The 24,412-nt window shown below is 39.2% G+C and overlaps 1 protein-coding gene across 10 annotated transcripts in view; it reads left to right on the top strand.

Moving 5' to 3' along the window:
- Nucleotides 1-6,025: 6,025 nt before the first annotated feature.
- LOC104586504 (zinc finger CCCH domain-containing protein 65-like) overlaps nt 6,026-24,412 on the top strand; it is a 30,193-nt gene continuing 11,806 nt past the window's right edge. For 4 of the 10 annotated variants that reach the window (XM_088890965.1, XM_088890963.1, XM_088890961.1 and 1 more), the window contains exons 1-4: nt 6,026-6,230; nt 6,378-6,516; nt 7,987-8,171; nt 8,309-8,344. In XM_088890965.1, coding sequence (XP_088747091.1) covers nt 6,405-6,516; nt 7,987-8,171; nt 8,309-8,344 — 333 coding nt within the window. In that variant the 5' untranslated portion in view covers nt 6,026-6,230; nt 6,378-6,404. The other 6 variants (XM_088890966.1, XM_088890968.1, XM_010243761.3 and 3 more) reach the window with 2 other exon arrangements.

Raw genomic sequence — 24,412 nt, 5'->3', positions numbered from 1 at the left:
AGAGAAGGGCCACTCAAAGAAGATAAGGGAAGCATCAAAGGATGTCCTTGCTGCCTTGGAGGCCAGGATGGTGAGATTGGAGCTTGCCATGGGAGACATGCAAGACAAGTTCACAAATTTGGGCAGTCAAGTTGATGGCCTGAAGGGCAAGCTAGTGGCGCTTAAGGCAACCATGGAAGAGGTTGTGGATCTTGCCTGGCATGGAGAAGACAAAAAACAAGAAGGGCTAGAAGCCAAGCTGATGGGAAACCTAGCCAAGGTCCATGCTAATGTAGATGAGTTGAAGGCAAACATAGTGTTCTACAAGAAGCTGCTAGCACAGGACAAGGTGGGGACTCTATGGGATGTGCCAAAGGTAAGGGCACCTGAGCCACCTCACTTCAATGGAGCCAGGGATGCACGAGCATTGGACAACTTCTTATGGCACATGGAACAGTACTTTGAAGCCATGCACATAAGGAATGAGCAGGCCAAGGTACGTGTTGCCACTAGGTACTTAACCGATATAAATGTCTTGTGGTGGAGGCAGCGGTGTGCAAACATGGAGAAGGGGCAGTGTCACATTGACACATGGGATGAGTTCAAGTGGGACATCAAGTGCCAATTCTATTCAGAGAATGTAGAGTACTTGGCGCGGTGCAACTTGAGGAAGTTGAAGTATATTGGGTCGATTAGGGACTATGTACAGAAGCTCTCCATAGTCATGCTTGAGATACCCGACATGGATGACAAGGAGTTGTTGTTCAAGTTCATGGATGGACTCCATCTGTGGTCAGAAGTTGAGCTATAGCACAAGGGCATGTAGGATCTAGCCACTACCATGGCTGAGGCAAAGAAGTTGGGGGAGAGCAACATGGGTAAATCAATGGAGCCCAAGTCTGCAAAGGGTGGCTATGGCATAGGTGGGGAGATCACCACAGCCTTAGGGATGATCGGGGAATGCAGAGTGATTACCAGGGCAAGGGGGCCCAGACCAAAGCTCATGACGGCAAGACTAATCCGCCTAAGTCAAGGGACAAGGGCAAAGCAAAGCTGAGTTGCTTCATTTGTGAAGGGGAGCACTATGTTCGTAACTGTCCACAGTGTAGGACACTTAGTGGACTAGTGGCACAAATGGAGCTGTAGGAAGATGGCCATGAGGATGCCAAGATCGGGTTAGTGCAATTACTTTGTAGTGTTTAAAAGCTGGAGGGGCCAGCTAAGAAGGCAACCAAGAGCACGACTAGGTCAAGGCTGATGTACATGGTGGCGTTGATCAATGGTTAGAAGATCCAAGCCATGATCAACACAAGGACAACTCACAACTTTGTCTCAACTAGGGAGGCAAAGTGCTTGGGCTTAAAGATCACAAAGAGCATGGGCATGATCAAGGCATAAGCACGTGAGATTGAGGGCGTTGCTCAAGGGGTGACAGCTAAGGAGCTGAAAGGGTGCCATAGATGTGACCGTAGTGCCAATGGATGACTACCAGATGATAGAATATTGAATTGAAATTTTCTTGGGGGGGGTATTTTAGGATATTTGGGATCTAATGGTAACGTCTAATCTGAGGGTCGAAGCACAGACAGTGGTTGATCAGGGCCATTAGATTGGTATAGGACAGATTTAATGGTGGATTTGAAGGCTTTTGGGATGAAAGTTGGGTTTCTTGGGTTTTTGGGTGTTTTAGAGAGATTGGAGGGATCTGATCAAGCATTTGAGGTAAATTGGAGATTTAGGCAGTGGACTGAGCAAAAATCGGGTGCTGACACCTATCTTCTGTCATTATCTCAGATTCATCTCCTTAAGCATTGATTGGTGAGCCAACAACAATTCAAGGTTGACATTTGCGATTAGAATATGCAGCACTCTAGACTGTGAGGCCAGTTATTTCTGAATATGGTCTTCCTTGTAGTTAAGTTGGGTCTAGTAGTTCAATTTGTGAGTCCTACCAAATGGGTAAGAGTTAGGTTGTTGCAATTGTCTTCTTTTCCATCCAAGCATCAATTAGAATTAATTTTTTCAGATGTCTGGGGACTAGCTAGGGGTGCTCACAGTTTGGTTAACTGAACCATAGGGTTTTTTTGAAACCGAACCGGTCCTACCAATTTTTCCATATACACAAACCAAACTAGTTCCACTGGTTAACAACTTGATTGGTTTGACTCTTTGATTTTTCGATTTCTTATATTTATAACATATATTACAAATAAAAATATATAAAATATTATATTATAAGTAATAAATAACATATAATATATTATAAATATGTATATTATATTATAAATATAATATATGTATACATTTATATATAATACATATATAATTATATATAATGTATAGATAATATGTGAGATATATTAAAGTATATATAATATACATATAAATACATATACCAATCAGTTCAATTAACTACTAGTTTTTTTCTAAGTTAACCTAAAACCAAGCCGGTCCTTTGGTTTTTCAAAAATGCCAAACCGATCGATTCAGTTAACTGCATTTTGATTATTTATGGTTACCCCTAGGGCCAGCCCCTATTAAATCCAATAGTGGACTTTGTTATTATGTTTTATTTTTTTATGATTATTCATAATTTTCATGGATTTATCCTATGACTCAAAAATCATATGTTGTTGGTAACAAATTTTCATGGATTATTTCAAAACTTTTATGAGCACTCCTAGGCCCAATCCCTATTACATCATATGTTGTTTAATAGCAAAATTTGATCCTTCCGATCTGACTGGGGAAGAAAATTTTAAAAATTGTCACAATATTTAAACTCACAGGGTATCACTCATCGAATAATCTGCCCTAACACTCACGAGCAGAATAAAACAGTGGAACAGAAGCACAGACACATAATAAAATCAACCCTCTCATCTCTACTGGCCTCTTCAAATCTCATATTTTCCTTTTGGGTAAATGCATCTAAGACAATAATTTATCTGATCAACAGACTTCCCACTCCCACTCTCAATGGTTGTTTTCCCTATGAGATACTGTTTTAGCATCCTCCAGATTACTCACTATTAAGGTGCTTCAGACGTGCTTGCTATTTATTTCTTAGGCCACACAACAATCATCAATTTAGTGTTGTCCTCCAGGGTATCATTGTTTTCATTTGCCCTCTAGTAAATTATTTGTGGCACAACACATATTTTATGAATCTTTATTTCCAAGTATTTCTACGCCTTCTTCAACTTTGTTAGCTTTCCTTGCCACTAGGACTTTTATTTCAATTCTGCTTTGGGATTTCGGACATGCTGCTGCTTCTCCCTCTCTGGTAAGGTAACCAATAGTTCCTCTAATAATAATGCAGTTTCTTCATCGCCTGTCAAACCTAATTCTCCTACGACTCTCTCTGATTCTGGCACATCCGAACCAGCTCCTATTCAATATTGCAATCTCCAAGAAATTCTTGCTACCAAGCCGGAAACTATTCGTACCATTCTGGCCCTTGCTCTTTCTCATAAATGGTCAATTCATCAATTGGATATAACTAATGCATTTTGCATGGTTTTCCAAGATCCCTCTCAGCCTGACCACATTTGCAAGCTTCATAAAGCACTTTATGATCCTTCTCTATTTATTTATGGTAATGGCAGTACTCAGTTTTATATTCGTGCTCATTTATGTTGGTGATAGGCAATTTTGGATTGGTTCAAATTTTGGGTAGGCTATCAAAGGCTATACCCTAACCCCAAAATGGGCTAGGTTGATCAATGGGTCAACTTGGGTGAACCCTAAAACTAATTGGAATTTCAAACGATAAAGAAAAAACATGAAAAATGCCAAAATTAAAAGAATTAATCTAGAAAAAGAAAAAACTTGAGGATTAAAAAATTGAAAGAGTAAACAATAAAGAGTAAGACTAAATACTAAATATTAAAGAGTAAAAACATCTAACCATACATAAATATTCACTATTTTTTCTTTCCCTTCTCAGTCCGTTACTTTTTATTTTAATTTTTCTATTTACTATTTGTTAATTGTTATTAGTGTAACTTCTAGAGAACATTTCGGTTATTATTTTTCTTTTATCTTTGTGATTTTCTATTATTTTTGTAATTATTTTATATTATTTTCTTTTTCTTTTTATTAATTTATAGGGTTTTTATTGTTACCTCTTGGGTAGAAATTTTTAGGGTAAATTTCTTAAACTATCCTTATGGTTTAGATAATTGAGTAAGTGTATCCTTAGTGTTTGAAAATTGATTGACGCTATCCTATTGTTTCTGACAATTGACTAATACTTCCCTTAATGTTAACATCTCTTAATATTCCATTAACAAAATGATAAAAAGACTATTTTACTCTTTGGATCTGTTTTTATAATTTGCACAAGAATCAGCCCTTTAGTGATTAAAGGCCAGCGACAGTTTGACGGAGATTTCAGGCATCAGTCCTCTTAGTCGTTGGAAGCATACTTGCCGATGATGCTCCATCTCTCTCTCTCTCTCTCCATGCCATAACCCCATCGGCGACCACCTGCGGACGATGCCCCATCTCTCAGCTCCATTTTCATTTTCATTTTTCCATTCCACTCTCTACATTCGAGAGATTCTCTATTCTCGCGCTCCACGACTCTGATTCCGATGTTCCATTGATCTAGATTTAGGCCCTGAACTACTCGAACCATCAAACGTCTACCTTTAATTTTCGTGGGCATCTCTTGCCAAAATTTTGACCCTCGACTCAAATCCCTCAAAAACACCACGTCGCAACATCCACCTGTGAGGTTTCTCTCCACTTCCTCTTCACTGAGCGAATTGATGTTTCTCTTGACGTGAAGCTTCCCCTGCAATACAAGCCACCGAGTTTCAATGCCTCTGATCCAAAACAAAGATCTCTAGATCAATGCAAATGATAAAAAAATGGAACCCCAAAGGATGCATGTAAGAGTGAATTATAACGTTTTTGATTGGCAATAACATGCTCTGTTGTTGTTGGAACTGGTTGAGAATCGCTGATTTGTGAGATGGAGAAAAGATCGTTGACGCTACTTGATCTGAATAATGGGGTGAAGCGTTCTTCGAGGTACACTCGGGAGATGGTACGACGGGGTTTGGTGAAGGAAATTTTTGCGGTATTCAACAAACACATGGTGGAGGTATTGGCCATCAGTGTTGCTATAAATGAGTTAGAGCTGAGAGAATGTCAGTGCTGTTGAGAGAATCAAGATGGACCTCCTAATCTTATTGTTCTAGTTCTTTTGGAGGGGGTTATCGCTGCCACTAAGGGAGTGGGACGAAAGGGTTGATCTTGACAAGAATGTTGATTTGGAAACTGACTGATTTGGTATTGACGAGACAGGTTGGAAGAAGATAGAGGGAAGAGATTGGTGTGAATGCAGGTCAAATCGTGTTCTAAATTGGCGTGAACTCTGCTGCCATCGATCTCTCCGGTGGCACTGCTTATGCATCAATGGCTTCCGTTGTTGGAACGAAGAGAGCCGGGCCATGATTTGCAAAGTTCGAAACCAATGACGATCTGATGTTGACGGAGATGATTGGAGGAAGATAAAGAAAAGATAGAGAGAGGTCGGAGGAGGAAGGGGACGAGGGTAAAATATTGGGTTTTAAAAAATTTTAAACGATGACGTAGTATCACGTGGTATCACGTGTGTATGAATTTTGAGGAAATATTAACATATGCTAACAATAACGATAGAACAATTGTTAAAAACAATAAAGATAGCATCAGTCAATTTTCAAACAGTAAAGTTACATTTAATCAATTAACTAAACGATTAACACGCCCTCCCTCTAATAGAATTGTTACCTCCACCCCAGTCAGTACTAGCGAGGAGTTTAAAGAGCGTGACATCATCAATTTCTGTTATGTTTTTAACGTCACACTAACGGGGTAAGTAAATATAATTTACCCCCAAACATGAGGGGCAATTTTTGGAGAGGTCAAAATTCAAAACAGGTTTAAGTAATATCAAAACTTCGGGAGAGGTTTAAGTAATTTCCCTTAAAATGAATGAGCAACGTCAGCGTCGCTTTTTGGCTTTTGCTCATACAAGAGTGAAGACGACCCTGCTTAGCATTTTCCTTCGCCTCTAAGCATGCAGAGTAGCACTGTAGCAGTTGTAAAGTAGAGTGTAGAGATACTTTGCTTAGAGTCTTTGCTCTTCATATTCGTCTACTGTAGTCCATCTCAGTCCAATCAAACTTTCGAAAAAGAAACTTTTATTTTTCGATTAAAGTTGACTCATGGATGAATCAATGAGCCTGTAGACCAAGGTTTCCTCGATTGTCTAAAAGTCTAACAGACAGATACACACACACTCATAGCTCATTCTCTCTCTCTCTCTCTTGTGCTTTTGTAATTTTGTTGTTGGGTTGGTGTGAATTTGCTCGCCTGTTCGCATTTCTCGTTCTTATCTTCAGCTAAGCGTCCGATCAGCACCAGGGAGAATGATGTCTGCGTTCTTGACTTCAAGACTTGTCTATGCGATTTTAGTATCATCCGCGGCTTTGGGCGTCCGATCGTCGATGAAAGACTGGGAGTTCAACTTCAACGTCCCAGGTGAGCAATTGATCTCTCTCTTGGGATTTTAATGTTGAGTTGGGTGAATTTACTCAAAAAACTCGGTTGTTATTTTTAAGTATTCTCTTCCGACTTGAAGATGATGTTTGTTCGATCAAACTCTGGTCTTTACTAGAATCTTGGTTGATAGGTTTTAGACAAAAATACTTAAATTTTTCCTCACTTTCGTCTAATCCTCGAACATCCCTTGGGAGATTATTCAATGGTTGATCCAGAAAATTCACTTATGCATGAGTAGCTACATTTCGAGATGGATTTTGTACCCGAGGCGACTGTATATGCTCTCGGTCCCTAAAACAAGGTTGCTTTGTTTCCAGATTAGCTTGAGGAACGAATCCATGATGACTGTGGCGGATGTCGATGGATGTTAGTAGTAGATGGGATACACTGATCAAAAACAAAATAAAAGTTAGTGAATTTGGATAGAGCTCCAGCATCCGTTACGATGCTCTGCTTGTAGAGTTTCACTTTCACCTCTTTTCTGGTTGATGTTTTGGAAAGAAAGCCCCACTATCAGACAGCCCTCCATCGTAGGACCTTCTCTTCTTACTTGAAGAGTAAAGAGAAAATTTCATGAAAAAGGAAAAAGAGATACAACAGAAGATGATAAGATATCATCCGAAAGGAGAACACAACTAATGGACCCAACAAGCAAACGTCAAGACCCCTTACCCTTAACAACACCGAAAAAACAAACACCCCTTCTCTCTCTGGTTAATCCTCCGTTGTATTTCCAGCAGACTAGAACGTTGCCAATACGGATCTGAATCTATATTAGTAGAATTTCAGGTGATTAAGAAGGCTGTGTGTTGATTGATCAGAGGGTGCTAAATGCAATTCAAATGTCCCTAGTGGGCTGATTCATGCATATGGAACTGGGAGACAAATCTGTCCATGGAGTGACCTTGTATGGTTGTATGAGGTATAATATGTTAATGAGTACTGCTTCTTAAAATTTATACAACGTTTCTACTCTCTGCCCCATGGAACATTTCTTGCCTTGTTGACATCTCAAGTTTTGTGAACCCAGTGAAATGATCAGAATTCAGAAATCAGAAAACAAATAGGAATGGTTGCGCCTGTGAGTATAGATCTCAGTAATTTAACAAATGGGTGGGCCAAAGACTGACCCAACCAAATCCAGCCCAACTTGAATAATAAACACCATTACCATTTACAAATCGTTTTTGGAAATAAGCCCAACCAATGTATCTGTTCATATGCATTAGAGTAACACAATAAGTGATGCAAATCTTCTTATAATACCAACCATGTAATTGAATAACTAAAAAATGGAAAAGAAAAAGCAGCATTTGACACATTTTATATACATACTTTCACACAGACACATATATTCTAATTGATAAATGCTCAGTTGACAGAAAAATCTTTTATTTTTTTTTTAATATTCCTGAATGGTTTTCTCACAGCTTTTTCTGGTTAATTAAGGTTGGAAATGTGAAAGGGGAACAGGAGATTGTGAGGAAGGTTCAGGATCGGAAAAGAACACTAACAAAAGCGATAAGAATGAAGGTGTTGATAATGTTGAAAATGATTCCACAGTGCAGGAGAAGAAAAATAAAATTTATGAGCTTCTACAAAAATGCAATCACCTTGTTGCAAGGAAAAATCAGGTACTGCTATTGATTGCTATTGACTCTCATCAATTCATTAATCAGATTATAAGTTGGATATGAATGGATTGAATTGGTCATAGTTTGATTCTCTTTCTTCTTGTGGTCTAATGATGGAGTACCATTCTTTTATTTAGCCACAGCAATCACCAGAATCACCAGAACCAGTAGAGGTGAGATCTTGTTAACTAATCAATTACTTCTTCTTTTTTTTATGTAGATAGGGAAGTGTTATGTGGACACCTTGTCTTTTATACAATGAGTTTGATATAGTATTAATGAGATCCACCAAAGAGAAATTTATCTTTACTAAATAGGGGATCACTACTAGAAAAATCACCTACAGAGGCAATAAAAAATGCCTCTAAAAAGAATTAGAGGCACTCAGGTGATTGCCTCTAAATGTTGTAGAGCCACTTGACTTATAATTAGAGGCACATCTGATTAGTGCCTCCAAAAACGAGATATTGAGGCACATAACCTTGCCTCTAAAACATTGATGCTAAAAGCATTTTACAGAGGCATGTATGAATGCCACCAAATATACATTTTTAGGGGCACTTTAATTAAACTTGAGGCAAATTTATTTGCCTCTAAAAGTAATTTTAAGTATCCTATTTAAGCTTTATAGCAACACTTAAAACTGCCACTAAAGTATTATTTGGTCTTATTTAGAGGCACTTGTGACTGCCTCTAAAGATCATTTATTTGTGTTTTGAAAAACTGTTTTATCATATACAAAGCTTATATAAACCTATTTACAAACATTTAATTTGCTATCTAAAACCATTCATTCACATATCTCTTGAAAGATAACCATTGTTTCATATTGATTGATACAAATTCAAAGAGAAAAGAACAATCCATCTGCAAAAAAAAAGTAGGGAATAAAAAATACAAAAAACAATTCACTTCCTACTCTAAGAAAAAAAAAATGTATTTCATCTCGACACCATCTACATTCTCTTTCTTCCACAATCTGCAAGAAAAAAATAATATAACAAGAAAAAAACAAAAAGTAGTCAAATTAGTAACTATAATTTTTCAAAAGCAAAAGATCTTTAACCATCTAATCACATATATATTGCATGATTCTTCTTACCTAAAAATCAACCTTTGGAAGGTAGTCTATTCCTAGTCTTGCATCAAAACCTTAAATCCATACCCTAGCATATGTCAAAGTAACTTTCCATACCTTGTAGTTAAAACTTGAACCCAAAACTTATAAACCACGAATCTTACTTAAAAAAGGGCACTTTGGGGGTTATCTCTGAGAACAACTCCATCTTCAACTTATTAGAATTAAATAAACAGAATACCAACCAAAATACCTAATGTCCCAAAGCCTCAATTATTGATTAATAAAAGATTATGTAATTGCCATGTTCAAGAAACTTGATATCTTCTATATATATTATATATTATATATATATATATATATATATATATATATAAACCCTTCCAGCAGATTGGTTAATTAGCTCCTAGAAGATGGCTGCGTAGCTTTACATTGTACAGTTCCAGGAAAAAGGGAACCAAGCAACAGGTTGTTTAGCTTCAAGAAGTATATTCCAGCCTATTGAATGGGGTGAAGATAGCCAAATTTATAGTGAATTGCCGAGGATATTACTACTGGGGTAAAAAGAGAAACAAAACTTTCCCTCTGATTGTCTGTTAAATCAAACTTGATCAGCATTAAGGCTGAGAATAGATATTTGCTCCTACCCTACCCTTAAGAACTGGCTTAACAATATCCCAATATCATGATATCATTCATCAAGAGCTAGGAAGCCCAGGTGGCCAGATCTACATTGCCACTTAGGGAGTGATTGGTCCTATAGCAGAATGATATATATAATTCAACTCAACTCCATTATTAAATTATATATGGGTTTCAAACCATTATTAAATTATATAAACAGATGGCCAAATCACACCACCTTGTTGCCTAGTGGTGGAACTTTTTTACAAAGAAACCATGAATTCTAGAGTAACTCCCTAGGTTCCAAGCAACCAGCAACCATCTTTCATTGATGGCTATCTATAACCTTCATAAAAAGGTATAAGCTAAATATTAAAACATAGAAAATCAACATATTGGCACAGTATTGGCAGTATTGTATCCAAGAAACAAGCCTTTTTCTATGGGCAGTTCTTAAGAGTAATAAATTTGGGAATTTGAAAAGGATAACATTTGTACATGACTTGAGGAAAAGGCCAATATAAGGTGGATTATAGGTATGGAGAATGGGGCATTGACATTGACATGGATAGACTAGAGATACCATGCAGCTGACATTTTGTGGATTGAGTTGAGTACCAACACATGGCACCAAACACATTAACTTCTTCTTTACATCAGAAGAGAAATTCCCACAAGATCTTATTACTGTGGGTCCCTTACGTATCTTTCCTTCCCCCCTTGCCTGTCACGTGCTACTATGTAATTGGCCCACGACGACCATCATTTGATGGTGTGGACCAATTGATCTCACAGACCAAATGTGATCCAATCAAATGACACAAACAATCCCATCTTATGAATGCCTAAAACGGGTAAGATCAGATGATTAGAAAATTAATTCTATATACACATTATTGGATGACTGCGATATACATCATCTGATGGGCATATTCCTGGATGAACTTTTCTTTTCTTTTCACTTTTAGGGGAAAAAAGAATTAGATTTAGATGGGATATTATATTTATATTTTTTTGAGAAAATTTAACCAAGATTTATTGAGAATAAAAGGGGGGGGGGACAAGAGGAGATATACAAAACAGGGGGGGAACCCCTGCAAGTTACAAAGGAGGAAGCTTGTTGCTATATAGATGCTCCAAGTACACACCAAATTTAGCTAGGCCATCTGTAGTATGATTGTATTCCCTAGGAATCCAAACTAAGTTAACATTCAATCCATCCAAAGAATCCCAAGCTTCAGTCAGATAGTGATAAAGTCTCCAAGGGCCCCTTTTTTTGTCTCTTAACCATTTTATTGTATTTGCTGAATCACCTGCAATGATCAAATTCTGAATACCCAAATTCTTAATTATCCTGATTCCGGTGAGAGCAGCCATCACTGCAGCCTTTGTGGAGTCGACCCAACCGATTGGGCCACTAAAAGTCCAGCAGATATTGCCCCTTTTGTCCCTTTCTGTACCACCAATACCTGCAAAGCCTGGATTGCCTAAGGCACAACTGTCAAAATTAAGGGTTTTCACACCTTCACCGATGGAAACAGGATGCCTCAAGGGAGTTTGCTGAGGATGAGGCAGAAACAGAAAGGGGTGAATATTTCTGATAATATCATTGACTGAAAGTCCTTTAAATAGATCTGAATTCACCAACCAAAGGATGCAAAGATAGGTAATATCTGAGATTAACTCCTCCAAGGTTCTTCTTTTATTGTCAAAGATACGGGAGTTTCTTTCATCCCAAATGCCCCACATTACTGCATGAGGCACTGATTGCCAAAAGACTTTACCCCTTTTGCTAAGCCCTATTCCTTGCCATTGGTTCAAGTTGTCCATAATGTGTTTTGGAAAAGCCCAGCTGTACCCTGCCATATTCAAGAAATGGGACCATATCCTTTCAGTGAAGTTGCAATGAAGAAGGATGTGATCTGCAAATTCACCCTCACTGAGACATAAAATACAAACATGAGGAGAAATGGAGCGTCTTCCCAAAAGCATTTTCTGAAGGAGATCACAGGTATTAACTTTCTGGAGACAGGTTTCCCATACAAAGAAGCAAATTCTTGAGGGGATGTGGCTGCACCAAATTTTCTTGTAAGGAAAAGAGGGATGCTGTTCTTCAGCAGTCAAAGCCCTGAAGAGAATATAAAGTTAATACCTGCTGAAGATCAGCACCAAATTTTCTTATATTTATATTTATATATTAACAAAAAGGTACCCTGAATGCAAAACTGTATTCTAATTAAAAGAATATATAGATTCTTATTGGTTCAAATATAAAGGAAAAGGGAGTTCTGTTTCAACTTTATGTCATTCATTCAGGATAATTCCAGCCCAAAGAGAAGGGAACTGATTCTGGGTTTATTAGGCCTGGACTGTAGAAAGGGTACACCACAGTCTTCACTCTTTAATTCAAACTAAAATCCTTTTCAACTTCCAAAGATGTTGGCGGCAAGAATGATTTCAGCTCATTTAGATTTTAGACAAATTCTCTCTGCATACTAGAGAATCCAACCTCCAATTTTTCTCAGCTACTCAAGTTCAAAACCCTTGTTTCATCCTCTGCAGTAGGGGTGGTGGGAACTGGGGATAAAGATGATGGGGGCAGATCCAAGCAGTTGATCTATTCAGAGGCCTACTCTTGGGTTCCATGGATTGTTTGGTCTTTGCAGATTTTCTTCATTCTAGATACCTCCAGCAACCAAATTCTGGGTTTCTGGACCTTTGGGCACTGAATTTAGGTAAAACTCAAGAAAGAAAATTTGTATAACAGAGGGTGAGTACCCTTTCTTCAAACACAGGGATATTCATCAAACAAGAGCCCCAACCAAGTTGCATTAATTCTTCCAGCTTTTAAGAAAATTTGTATAACAAAAAGGGTGAATACCCTTTCATCAAACACAGGGATATTCAAGATATATATAAAAAATAAAAAACAGTAAAACTTCTGTTGATAACAAATACCAGACAAAGAAAGAAAATGTGGTTAGTCAACTGATGCAGAGTATCAGCCTGTGATGCTCCAAAATAATCAATTGCAGCCCATCTAACCTCCAAGTACCCCATGTTATCTTTGGTTTTATTTTTAAACAGCCCTTTTTAGGTGCCAATTCAGGTTTTTTATTAAAAAAGTTATTTTGTCAATTTAGGAGTCTTCTTATAAGAGTTATTTGTCAGTTTAGAATTCCTACAATAAGAGTTAGTTTCAGTTTAAGAGTCTTTCTAATATTGGTTTCCTAAATTGTTTTCCAAGTCTTTCTAATATTGGTTTCCTAATTGTTTTCCAAGTCTAAGTATGGTAAGGTCTATTTAAGACAGAAAAAAGTAATAAAGACAATTTTTTTTTTTTTTTTTACTTTTTTTCCTGCACAAAACCAGAGTTTATCAGCCATGGTTTGTGTTAGATTCTTCAGAACCTAGCTGGTTTGACACTTCTAGAACTCATCCCTTTCTTCCCTCAACAGGTAGTTTAGGGACTGCTTGGTGGTTTTTTTTTTTTTTTGTTTTTTGATGAATGACTGCTTGGTGGATTTCTAGTATTTAATGTTATCAATAAGATAAGGTGCACTCTTATAATTCTCATCATCTGTGAATTGTTTGGTGCAATCACATTCCCTTTGTTGAAGTTCGACCTGCCCTAGAGTTCTGTTATGTTTGTTGACTGAAAAGTAAAGTAAACAACAAGAAATAGGAGAGGAAAGGAGAAGGAAGAAAGAGGAAGAAGGAGAGAAAAGGTCTGGTTCGAATTAGAGAAAAGTCATCTCCTAATTTCGGCCAGACCTATTATTATATTATTAATTTAGTGGAAAAGACTTAAGTGCCCTTATTTAAGTAAGAGGCACTCAAACTAACATAACAGTACACATCAGCATTCTCAACAGGTACGAAGACCGAAATACCCCTTCACTAACACCACTAACACTCCCCCTCAAGCTGGTGAGTATATATCATATAATCCCAGCTTGTTACATATGTAGTCCACTCTCCCCCGACTCAAACCTTTTGTAAATAGGTCTGCCCACTGGTTTCCCATACTAACATGTGCAGTCTCTATCACTCCATTCAGCACCTTCTCTCTCACAAAATGACACAACTTTGATGTGCTTGGTTCTTTCATGAAACACCGGATTGGAAGAGATATGAACCGCTGCCTGATTGTCACAATAAAGCTTCATTGGAGTACTGATGTCATATCCTATCTCCTGTAAAAGATTCCTTAGCCACACTAATTCACAAGTAGTATGTGCCATGGCCCTATATTCTGCTTCTGCACTGCTTCTTGCCACAACTGTTTGCTTCTTACTTTTCCATGTTACTAGGTTACCCCCCAGAAAGGTGCAATAGCCTGTGGTAGATTGTTTATCAGACATAGAACCTGCCCAATCAGCATCGGTGTATCCTTCTACTTCTAGTTTTCCGCCACTCCTGTACAGCAAGCCACGGCCAGGAGCTCCTTTCAAATACCTCACAATCCTTAGCACTGCGTTCCAATGTGGGACCAAAGGTTTCTGCATGAATTGACTCACCACACTAACCGCAAATGAAATATCTGGCCGAGTAATGGTTAGATAGTTTAGTTTGCCTACAAGTCGTCGGTATCTGCCAGGGTCATCAAATACTTCACCTATATCACTGCTCAGCCTCGTATTTGTTTCAATAGGTGTCTCAGTCGGTTTAGTACCCAACAAACCTGTTTCTTCCAGTAAATCAAGTACATATTTCCTCTGACACAAATTAATGCCATGCTTAGATCGTGCTACCTCTATGCCCAAAAAATATTTCAACTTGCCAAGGTCCTTTGTCTGAAAGTGTTTCTGTAGGAATGCCTTCAATCTGTCAATGCCCATTTTATCACTCCCAGTCACAACGATATCATCTACATACACCACCAGTATTATTTTGCCTGCCGGAGAGTCAAGACTGAAGACAGAGTGATCAACTTGGCACTGTTTCATACCAAACTTCTTGACCACCTCACTGAACCTACCAAACCATGCTCGAGGGGACTGTTTAAGTCCATATATAGCCTTCTTAAGTCTGCATATCTTACCATCCTCCCCCTAAACGACAAACCCTGGTGGTTGCTCCATGTAGACCTCCTCGAGCAAATCACCATGCAAAAATGCATTTTTGATATCTAGCTGATGTAGAGGCCAATCATACATAGCTGCAAGGGAGATGACGACACGAACGGACCCTATCTTAGCAACCGGGGAGAATGTCTCTGTGTAGTCAATGCCATAGGTTTGGGAGTTCCCTTTGGCAACCAGGTGTGCCTTCAGGCGCTCAACATGACCATCTGGCAAGTACTTAACAGTATACACCCACTTACAACCGACAGCCTGCTTCCCAGGAGGAAGAGCGGTGAGGTCCCAAGTGTGATTATGATGGAGAGCAGAGAGCTCTTCTTCCATAGCACAACACCACTCTGAAGAGGTAAGGGCTTCCTAGACATTCTTAGGTACAACCACGAAGGATAACAAAGAGATGAACTGGCGATGGGAGGTGGAGAGGTGAGTAAGTGAAACAAAATTGGAAATAGGGTGAAGGGTGCAGGTATGTTTACCTTTCCGGAAGGCAATAGGAAGATCGAGATCGGAGGCTGGTGTCGGAGCTGGAGCTGGATCTGTCAACAGTGATGAAGCCGGAGGAGTCGCAGCCGGTTCACGTGGGCGATGTGTATACACGTGACAGATGGGTGGACGGTCAACAGACGGTGGCACCGGAGGCAAGGACATAGGCACGACTGGAACCAGGGGAGGAGGATCAGCCACAGGAAGAGGAAGAGGAGGAGGTGATGTGGAGGAAGCAGCAGCACCGGACCCCACGAAGAATGGAGTAGACTCGAAGAATGTAACGTCAGCACATACCAAGGAACGACGAGAACTGGGATGATAACACTTGTACCCTTTTTGAGTTCGGGAATAGCCAAGGAAGATACACTTCAGGGAACGTGCATCTAACTTGTCAGTCCCGGGACCCAGATTATGAACGAAGCAGACACACCCAAATACCCGAGGAGAAAGCGGAAACGGAGACATGTTGGGGAACAAGACACTAAAGGGAGAACGACCATCAAGAATAGACGTGGGCATCCGATTAATTAAGAAACAAGAGGTGAGCATGGCATCGCTCCAAAAGGTTTTGGGGACATTCATGTGGTGCATGAGGGAGCGTGCCGTTTCTACAAGATGTTGGTTCTCTCTCAGCAACCCCATTTTGTTGTGGGGTGTAGGTACATGAAGTTTGGTGTATAATGCCATGTTGTGCCAAGTAGTCTTGAAAAGATGAAGACAAGTATTCACGACAATTGTCAGAACGGAAAATTTTGATGTGAACTCCAAATTGATTGCGGATCTCAGCATAAAATTTCTGGAAGATGGCAAATAATTCACTTCTTTCTTTCATTAAATAGAGCCACGTCATTCTTGAACAGTCATTAACAAAAATAACAAAATATCTGTATCCATTATATGACATCACTTTATAAGGACCCCAAACATCTGAATGGATTAAAGAAAAAAGATTCGACACACGGTTCCCAAACTGACATGACTCACAATCTAAAACAGAAAGTTGACTCAATGAAGGGACTAAGGACCTCAACACTTTCAGCGAAGGATGACCAAATCTACAATGCCACTGGAGAGGAGAAATGGATGATTGAAGGGCCGTTGACGTTCTTCCACCACCATCAAGATAATACAGTCCACCGGCTTCATGCCCTCCACCAATCTTCATCCCTGTCTTGAGATCCTGAAAAACACACATAGAGGGGTAAAATGTGATGGAGCAATTAAGGGACTTGGTCAGCTTACTAACAGACATAAGATTAAATGGAAGCTTAGGTACATATAAAACAGAGGATAGGGATACAGGGTCTAGGTCAACATTACCAACACCACAGATAGAAGATGTGGAGCCATTAGCAAGGGTAACAGATTGTGATGTTGAGCAATGAGTGAGAGATGAAAACACACCTGGAGTTCCCGTCATGTGATCGGAGGATCCAGAGTCAATAATCCAGGGGTTGGGTGTGGATGCCAAACAAGCCATACCTGAGTGTGCAAAGGTAGTTGTGTTCTGCTACGACTTGGATTGAACAAACCTTTCATACTCATCACGAGGAACACTCACCATCTCCTTGCTTGAACCATCTGAGGGAGTAGAAGGCATCGGATCAGCTGACCGGTTCTCCTGTCTAGAGCTGGAACTGGTGTCACTAGTCATGGCATGGTTGGACCACGTCGAGGGTGGACCATGTAAGTCATAGCAGTAGTTAATAGTATGTCCATCCAAACCACAATGAGTACACTTCCGTGGACCCGAGCCACGTCCTCTACCACGAACTCCCCCTGAATCTCTGCCTCCAGTACGACCATCACCACGGATATGTGTAAATCCACCACTACCACTCTGGCCAGGTTAGGCTCCTCGAGCCCCACTTTTGCCACCTCGACCTCTCGACACTGCAAATGCCGATTTATCTGAGACATTAGAGTCCATAGATCCAATGGAAGCCCCCCCGAAGACGAGCAAACACCTCCTCTAAAGATGGAAGGGCAGATCCTCCTAGTATCTGGGCTCGTACTGGTTCATACTCAGACTTCAGCCCCACCAGAAACCGAGTCACATCAAGCTGCTCTCGCTGTTGCTGTTGAACTTTGACATTAGAAGTGAGAGGATGATAGACATTTAACTCATTCCGGATATTTCTCACACTGGCATAGTACTCCTCAAGGTTCTGATTTCCCTGTTGCAGATTGAAGTATTCCTGATACAGTTGATATACCCTAGTGGTATTATCTTGATCGGAATACAGTTTCTTAGCATGATCCCACACCTCTTTGGCTGTGTCAAGAAACATGAAGTTCACATTGATTCTGGGTTCCATACTGTTCCACAACCATGTGATGATTTGTGCATCTTCCTGTTCCCAGTCTTCATACTCTTGAGAATTAGCGGGGGGTTTCTCCTCTCTTATGTGCTTTACTTTCTTCTTCGCCTTCAAAAAAACCTCTACAGACTTGGCCCAAGGGACATAATTCTCTCCATTCAGTTTAATGGAGGTCATTTGGACATTCAGGTAGTCAGTAGATATCATGACACTAGGTTTACTATCATTGTTAACTGCCATTGCCGAACTCCCTTATCACTGAATTCTGAGCACTACACACTGCACACTACACATAGACACTACACCGAAATCTGCACACTGATTTCAGCAATAATAAATGCTGAAAACTGCACTAATCACCACAAACCCTAATCCACAGCTACCGGAGGTTCCACCATTAAGTAGACACTACTGCCCTTCGAATCACACACAAACCAGCATAAACCCTAGCATAAATCCTAGCATACTGCAATCTGAAAACCCATCATACGAACTGTACCACACCTCTCATGTATTCCATAACAAAAATATGCATAAAAAGGAGCCTTTACCTCATCGCCTGAAGACCAACCACGCGAAGGAATGAAACACCACTGCACCACACGTACCAGCCCTAATTAGGGCTCAGAAACCACAGCAACCAATCACCAACGACACAACCGGAGGCAATAGGAACCTCCAAGGGAAGAGGGCGATCACTCCTTTTCAGCCCTTTTCCCAGTCTCCAACTCACAGCTGAGAAACCCAAGAAAAAACCCTAGTTCAAATGCGCAGAAAACAGAATTCTAGCAAGTCGGATTTGTTTAATGTTGCTCTGATACCATGTTGAAGTTCGACCTGCCCTAGAGTTCTGTTATGTTTGTTGACTGAAAAGTAAAGTAAACAGCAAGAAATAGGAGAGGAAAGGAGAAGGAAGAAAGAGGAAGAAGGAGAGAAAAGGTCTGGTTCGAATTAGAGAAAAGTCATCTCCTAATTTCGGCCAGACCTGTTATTATATTATTAATTTAGTGGAAAAGACTTAAGTGCCCTTATTTAAGTAAGAGGCACTTGAACTAACATAACCGTACACATCAGCATTCTCAACAGGTACAAAGACCGAAATACCCCTTCACTAACACCACTAACACCCTCGAAGGTGTCTTTTTTTTATTTGGGCTGCCTACCTGAATAGGATCTCTACAAGAGACAACTTGGTTAGGAGGGGCGTGTTGATTGATTCTTCAAGGTGTGTATTATCCAACAGTGCAGATGAGTCAGGGGATTGGAAAGTGCTAGAAATAGTCTTTCTCTCCCTCTGACATGTTTAATTCTCTGAAGGTCCTTCACCACTCTGCAGACCATCCTTGACCTTGACCAAGAATAATCCTCCTCAACTAACATTCTTTGAAAACTAAATAGTATATCCAAGACCTGGTAGCAAGAATACTATGCTGCCCATCCAATCTGCATGAAGGTGAAATGATCCTATGATCTCCAGTTGTTCATGGGAAGATATGGCAGTCAAATTCCAGAAACAGGACTTCAGTTGGTTGGAGGAGAATGGGAGAGGTGGTAGTAAGGATGGCCGAGAGGGGGAGGGATTGTGGTTGGTAATGGTGTAGGAGTTGAGGAGGTGAGCTGAGAAGGACATGGGTGTTGGAAAAAAGGGTCTGTATTGGCAGCAAATTCTAAGAACCATACGAGAGTGGATCCATTATGAGGATAGGGGAGCCCTAATATTGAGGGTCTACACACACACCCCTTGCTAGTTTATTGGCAAGGCAGTCAGTGGATCTCATAATCCAGCAGGGCAAGGGTGTTGATCTTAATTTTTGTCCCTTGGAACATAAAAAGTTTTCATTTCTCTTCCTGTAGCTTTATCAATTCTGTATTACATAAAAAGTCTTCAAATAGAAAAAAGGCTAGGAGCCTTACTCTAATATAGGACTTGGGCTTAATTCAATAATATGTATATGATTGTTTTATCTACTGAAACAGAAATTACATTTGCTTCTTTCTATGTGGTTTGTCCATTGTTCTATGGGGTAGAAGAAAGATGTAAATAATAAGCAATCTTAACTACAATAAAAAAGAACTGAATGATATATAGAAAACCAGAAACAAGAAAACAATATGTATGGGACACAAGCTCACCAGAAATGCTAAAGAGTTCACAAAAGAAGCTTGGAGGTCTCTAGCAAGAACAAACAAAGAAAGAATGGAGAATGGTAAGTGTGTTATAAGGTGAATAGCTGAATGCAGAGAACTATGCATTGCAACATTTTTTCCTCAAAAAGGAACATACAGATATGAAACATGTGTGTATGTATGCATGTACACATGTTGAAATCCACATCAATCATACAAGTAATCACCACATAAGTTTGCCATTTGGTGGTAGCAGTTACCTAATCAAGTTTAACTTTAAAGTCAACTTAAGTCACAATGGTTCTTCAACCCTCATTTTATGGGAAAATAAACTTCACCCCAAACAAACCCCCTCTGAAAATTAAAAGAAAAAGAGGAAACAACAAGGCAGGCTTTAGTTCCAGCCAAATTTATCCAATATTGAGATATGTTACATTGGTTCTGTTTATGCTCTGTTCTGTGGCTGTTCTAGTTTGCTTTTATCTATTGATGTCTGCATGAACATACTTAATTTTCACCACAATTTATAAATAGAGAGGTGGAATGTGCACAACCCCTATGAAGTTTCTCCCACAATCTTTTCGCTTTTCTCTCTTCCATTTTTCTCTTATCTTGATCATTTTTTCTTCCATTCTTTTAATTCCATCACAGATTTCAGATTTCTTTTGTTAGTACAAACAAGTTGATATCAGAGTAGGTCCAAAACTTGGAGAAAAACCACTCGACTGCATGGAATGTTAGAAGGGTTGATCAATATTATTCAAATGCCTAGTTTTAATAGGATTTTGGAGACATATCAAAGGTGTTTCTAGTGCCTAAGAAGGGTTTTAGAGATTCTGCCCAAAACTCAGAGAAAACCAAAGTTTCGATGTTTCAGCTTTGTTTAAGGCCAAAGTGGGGTCTTGGAAGTCGTGCCCAGTCATTGATTAATCCAATTGATACTTGTATAGTGGGCAGTTGAGATTTTTTGAAGGTTTAAAGTCTTTGGAGCAAATGCCTATCTCTTGTCCAAGTGTGTTTTGCTTTTGGTCTGGGGATAGGTTTTCCCCTTTTGAAATTTCCAGTTTTTCCTTTTTTTTTTCTTTATTCTATAGAATTGACATCTCCTACCTATGATAAGAAAAGGTTGATAAATTAAATTCTTGAGACCTATGTCCTTTGAGACTGGTCTCAAGCAAAACCTAGACCAGACCATTATTACAAGCAGTGCTGGGGAGACCCCAAATGTGCTGGTCTGTAAAGCCAAATGGCACCAACTACTTGGAGTGGGCATGATCTGTAAAGTTGAATATTGGTAGACAAGAGAAGCTTGGATATATTAGAGGAGAAACCCTAAAACATGATATTACAAATCCACAAATTACTTGTTAATTCAATGCAGCCCTACATCACCACAAATTACTTGTGGATGAAGATAACAATATATGAAAGCAAACTAGAATAACAATAAAACAGAACATAAACAGCACTGATATAAAATAATTCTACAAAAAAAAACACCAATATAAAATATCTGAATTGACTGCCCTTAGTGGTGAATAGAAATAATCTTCCAAAGATTGAAAAGATTAAGCAGTTTCTCAGCTCTGAATTTGGTATAAAATATTTGCAAGAACTTCTATATTTCCTTGGAAGCAAAGTGGCAAGGTCAGAGAGTAATTTTTTATTTCCCGAAGGAAATATGTGTTGGATTTGTTTAAGGATATAGGGAAGTTGGATATAGGATGTCCTCTTCTGTTGGCAAACTACTAGAGGTTAAGGAAATGTTCCACCACCTGGCTAGGACCTAGGGGATTACTATACTTATGAATGACTTGACCAAACATATCATATGCTAGCTATGTAAGCAAAACTGAACATGACTCGTTTCTATGGTAAGCTTGAAGGGAATTGTTGAGATGTTTTATACTGATGCTATTTATGTTCTATTATGTTGATGTTCTCATTTGCTTTTTGCTATCTACAGGGGTATTCTTGTGCTTTTTCATGCATGTATAGCCTGCTTAAATGAACTGAAGAGTTATTTCAGACATCTTTTCACCTGAACAAGCCCTTGAAAATAGTACCGATCAGATCTTTATCAACAGATTCCATTTTTTTGGAACCTTGATCAGAATCCTTCACTAGTTTCCCATTATAAGCCTTAAAAAGCAAAAACTTTTGAAAATAATGTTGTAAGACTCAAACTAGACTGGACAGTTGGGCTGTGAAACCTGGGAACTGGAAGCTATTCTGGTGTTTTGATACTCCAACTTTTTAAATAGTACTGGTGTTTACGAAAACTCTGTACTAGAACACCATTGATTGGAACAAAACTCGGAAGAACTGTTTCATTCCTTCACTTATTTAATGCCTGATTTTCTATTTTATATACCATCAATAAATCATGTCCATTAAAAAATATTTAAATAAATAGCATCAGTATGACAAAATAGTAAATCTGGAATAAGAATATGAAAAATAGTATTTGATATATGAAATCATCAGCAAACAAACAGTTTAGAAATGTGAAAGAATGAAGGAAAATTGAAGAAACTCACGAAACTTCTTAGAGTTGTGCATCGAAAGAGTTGTGAAGCCTGTGGATCCGAGACTTGGAATACTAAACCACAACTATTGTCATTCTTCTGATCTATTTAGCTTTCATACACAACTCTGCATTAGAGATTTTGATCCACTGAATCAATTTTTTTTATGTTTAAATAGAAAAAGTGCTCAAATGAAGTAGATTAGAAAGAAAAATCCAAAATCTCAAAGCCCTAACCTGTTGCAATGGAGTTGATGCCATTCTTCTAGCTACTTCAAATCTCCAAAAACCCTTGCAATGTGATTAAATCATTGTTTACTTTCAATTCCATTATCTATATCATGTTGAGAGGGGCTTTTAACAGTCGGCGACACAACCTCTGGCTTTGAACAGTTGGCGACGCAACCTCTATGTGCTATGATTGTTGCGTCTGTTCTCTGTTTGAAATGTAAGTGGAGAGAAGCAGCCTCTCTTCTCCTGATCGTCATAATCCGCACTCTGTCAAAAGCAGCAATCCAGAGAAATGTAACCTGAATCTCTCGTCTGATGAGGAGGATTGCTATGTTTCGGATTCTGAAACTGAGGATACTTTGAGCCTTGGCAGCATCGACCTCTCTCAAACAAAGGACCCCTTTGAAGATGACAGTCTAAACACTGAAGTGCTGTTCCAAGAGGAAGACGGTTGTGGCTCTTTGTTAGGATTTCAAGTGGAAGCTCCCTCCCCCCCGCCAGGATGTACTTCACATAAGGTTTGTTTGGGTTCAACGGCTGTTACGGAAGTTGCACAGGAGACATCTACTCCAACAGATAAATCCACTTGTGGACTGCAACATGCTCAGGTTATCTATCTAGGGGATCAGAACTCATTACTGTCGTTCCACGCAGAATCACTGGTTAGGGGCAACCCTCAAAGGTAGCTTCGGCTGCATTGGTTAATACAGATTTGATTGAACCTAAACAACTTCCAAAATTGAAAGGAGTTAGTTTTCATAGAAAACTAAGGAACTTGAGGACAAAATTGAAAGCCTGGAACAGGGACCAATTTGGGAGGTTAGAGGATTTAAAACCTTCCTTGTTGACTCAGATTGAAGAATTGGACAAAAAGGAATCCCAAAGGACTATGAATGCACAAGAACGGGAGTTGAGAAGGAATTTAACGAAGGAATTAGAAGAGGTACTGTTGCGAGAAGAGATTTCATGGAGGCAAAAATCAAGGTTTAAATGGATCAAGGAAGGAGATGGGAACACAATTTTTTCATGTGATGGCCAATGGGAGGAGGAGGAAAAATTTTATAGGACAACTTGAGATTGATGGAGAGGAAATCTCCTCTCTAGAAGAGATAACCAGATGCATTGTAGATCATTTTAAGTCAATTCTGAGAAGACCTCTTGATTGTAGGGTGGAAGTGGATGGTCTAAATTGGCTACGTCTTTTTGAGAGGGAGAGGGGATGACTGGAAAGAAATTTTGAGGAGGAAGAGATCAGACAAGCAGTTTTCCTAATGGATAGATCTAAGGCTCTTGGGCCAGATGGATTCATGATGGCCTTTTATCAAGATTGTTGGGACATAGTTAAAAATGATTTATTTGAGGTCTCCAGGGAGTTTGAGGATAATCATGTTGTTAGCCCTGGAGTCAATGCTACTTTTGTAGCTCTTGTTCCCAAGAAGGCTGTCGCTAAACATCCTAAGGACTTTAAACCAATCAGTTTGGTGACTAGTGTTTACAAAATTTTGGCTAAGGTCTTATCCTTGAGGATTAAAGTAGTACTTCCCTCTCTAATTAGTCAAGGTGCGTTTGTACAAGGCAGACAAATAGTAGATCAGATTTTGATAGCTAATGAATGTGTGGAGGAGATGAGGAGATCAGGTAAGAAAGGCTTTGGTGGACTGGAGCTTCCTCTTAGAGGTGCTAAGTGTGGATTTGGGGAAACATGGTGCAAGTGGATCAAGGGTTGTCTCACTTCTTGCCATTATTTTATCCTTGTCAATGGA

This window comes from Nelumbo nucifera, chromosome 7, assembly GCF_055504915.1.
Source record: "Nelumbo nucifera cultivar China Antique chromosome 7, China Antique-T2T, whole genome shotgun sequence".
NCBI classification, from domain to species: domain Eukaryota; kingdom Viridiplantae; phylum Streptophyta; class Magnoliopsida; order Proteales; family Nelumbonaceae; genus Nelumbo; species Nelumbo nucifera.
This window is presented reverse-complemented; position numbering and strand designations above follow the sequence as displayed.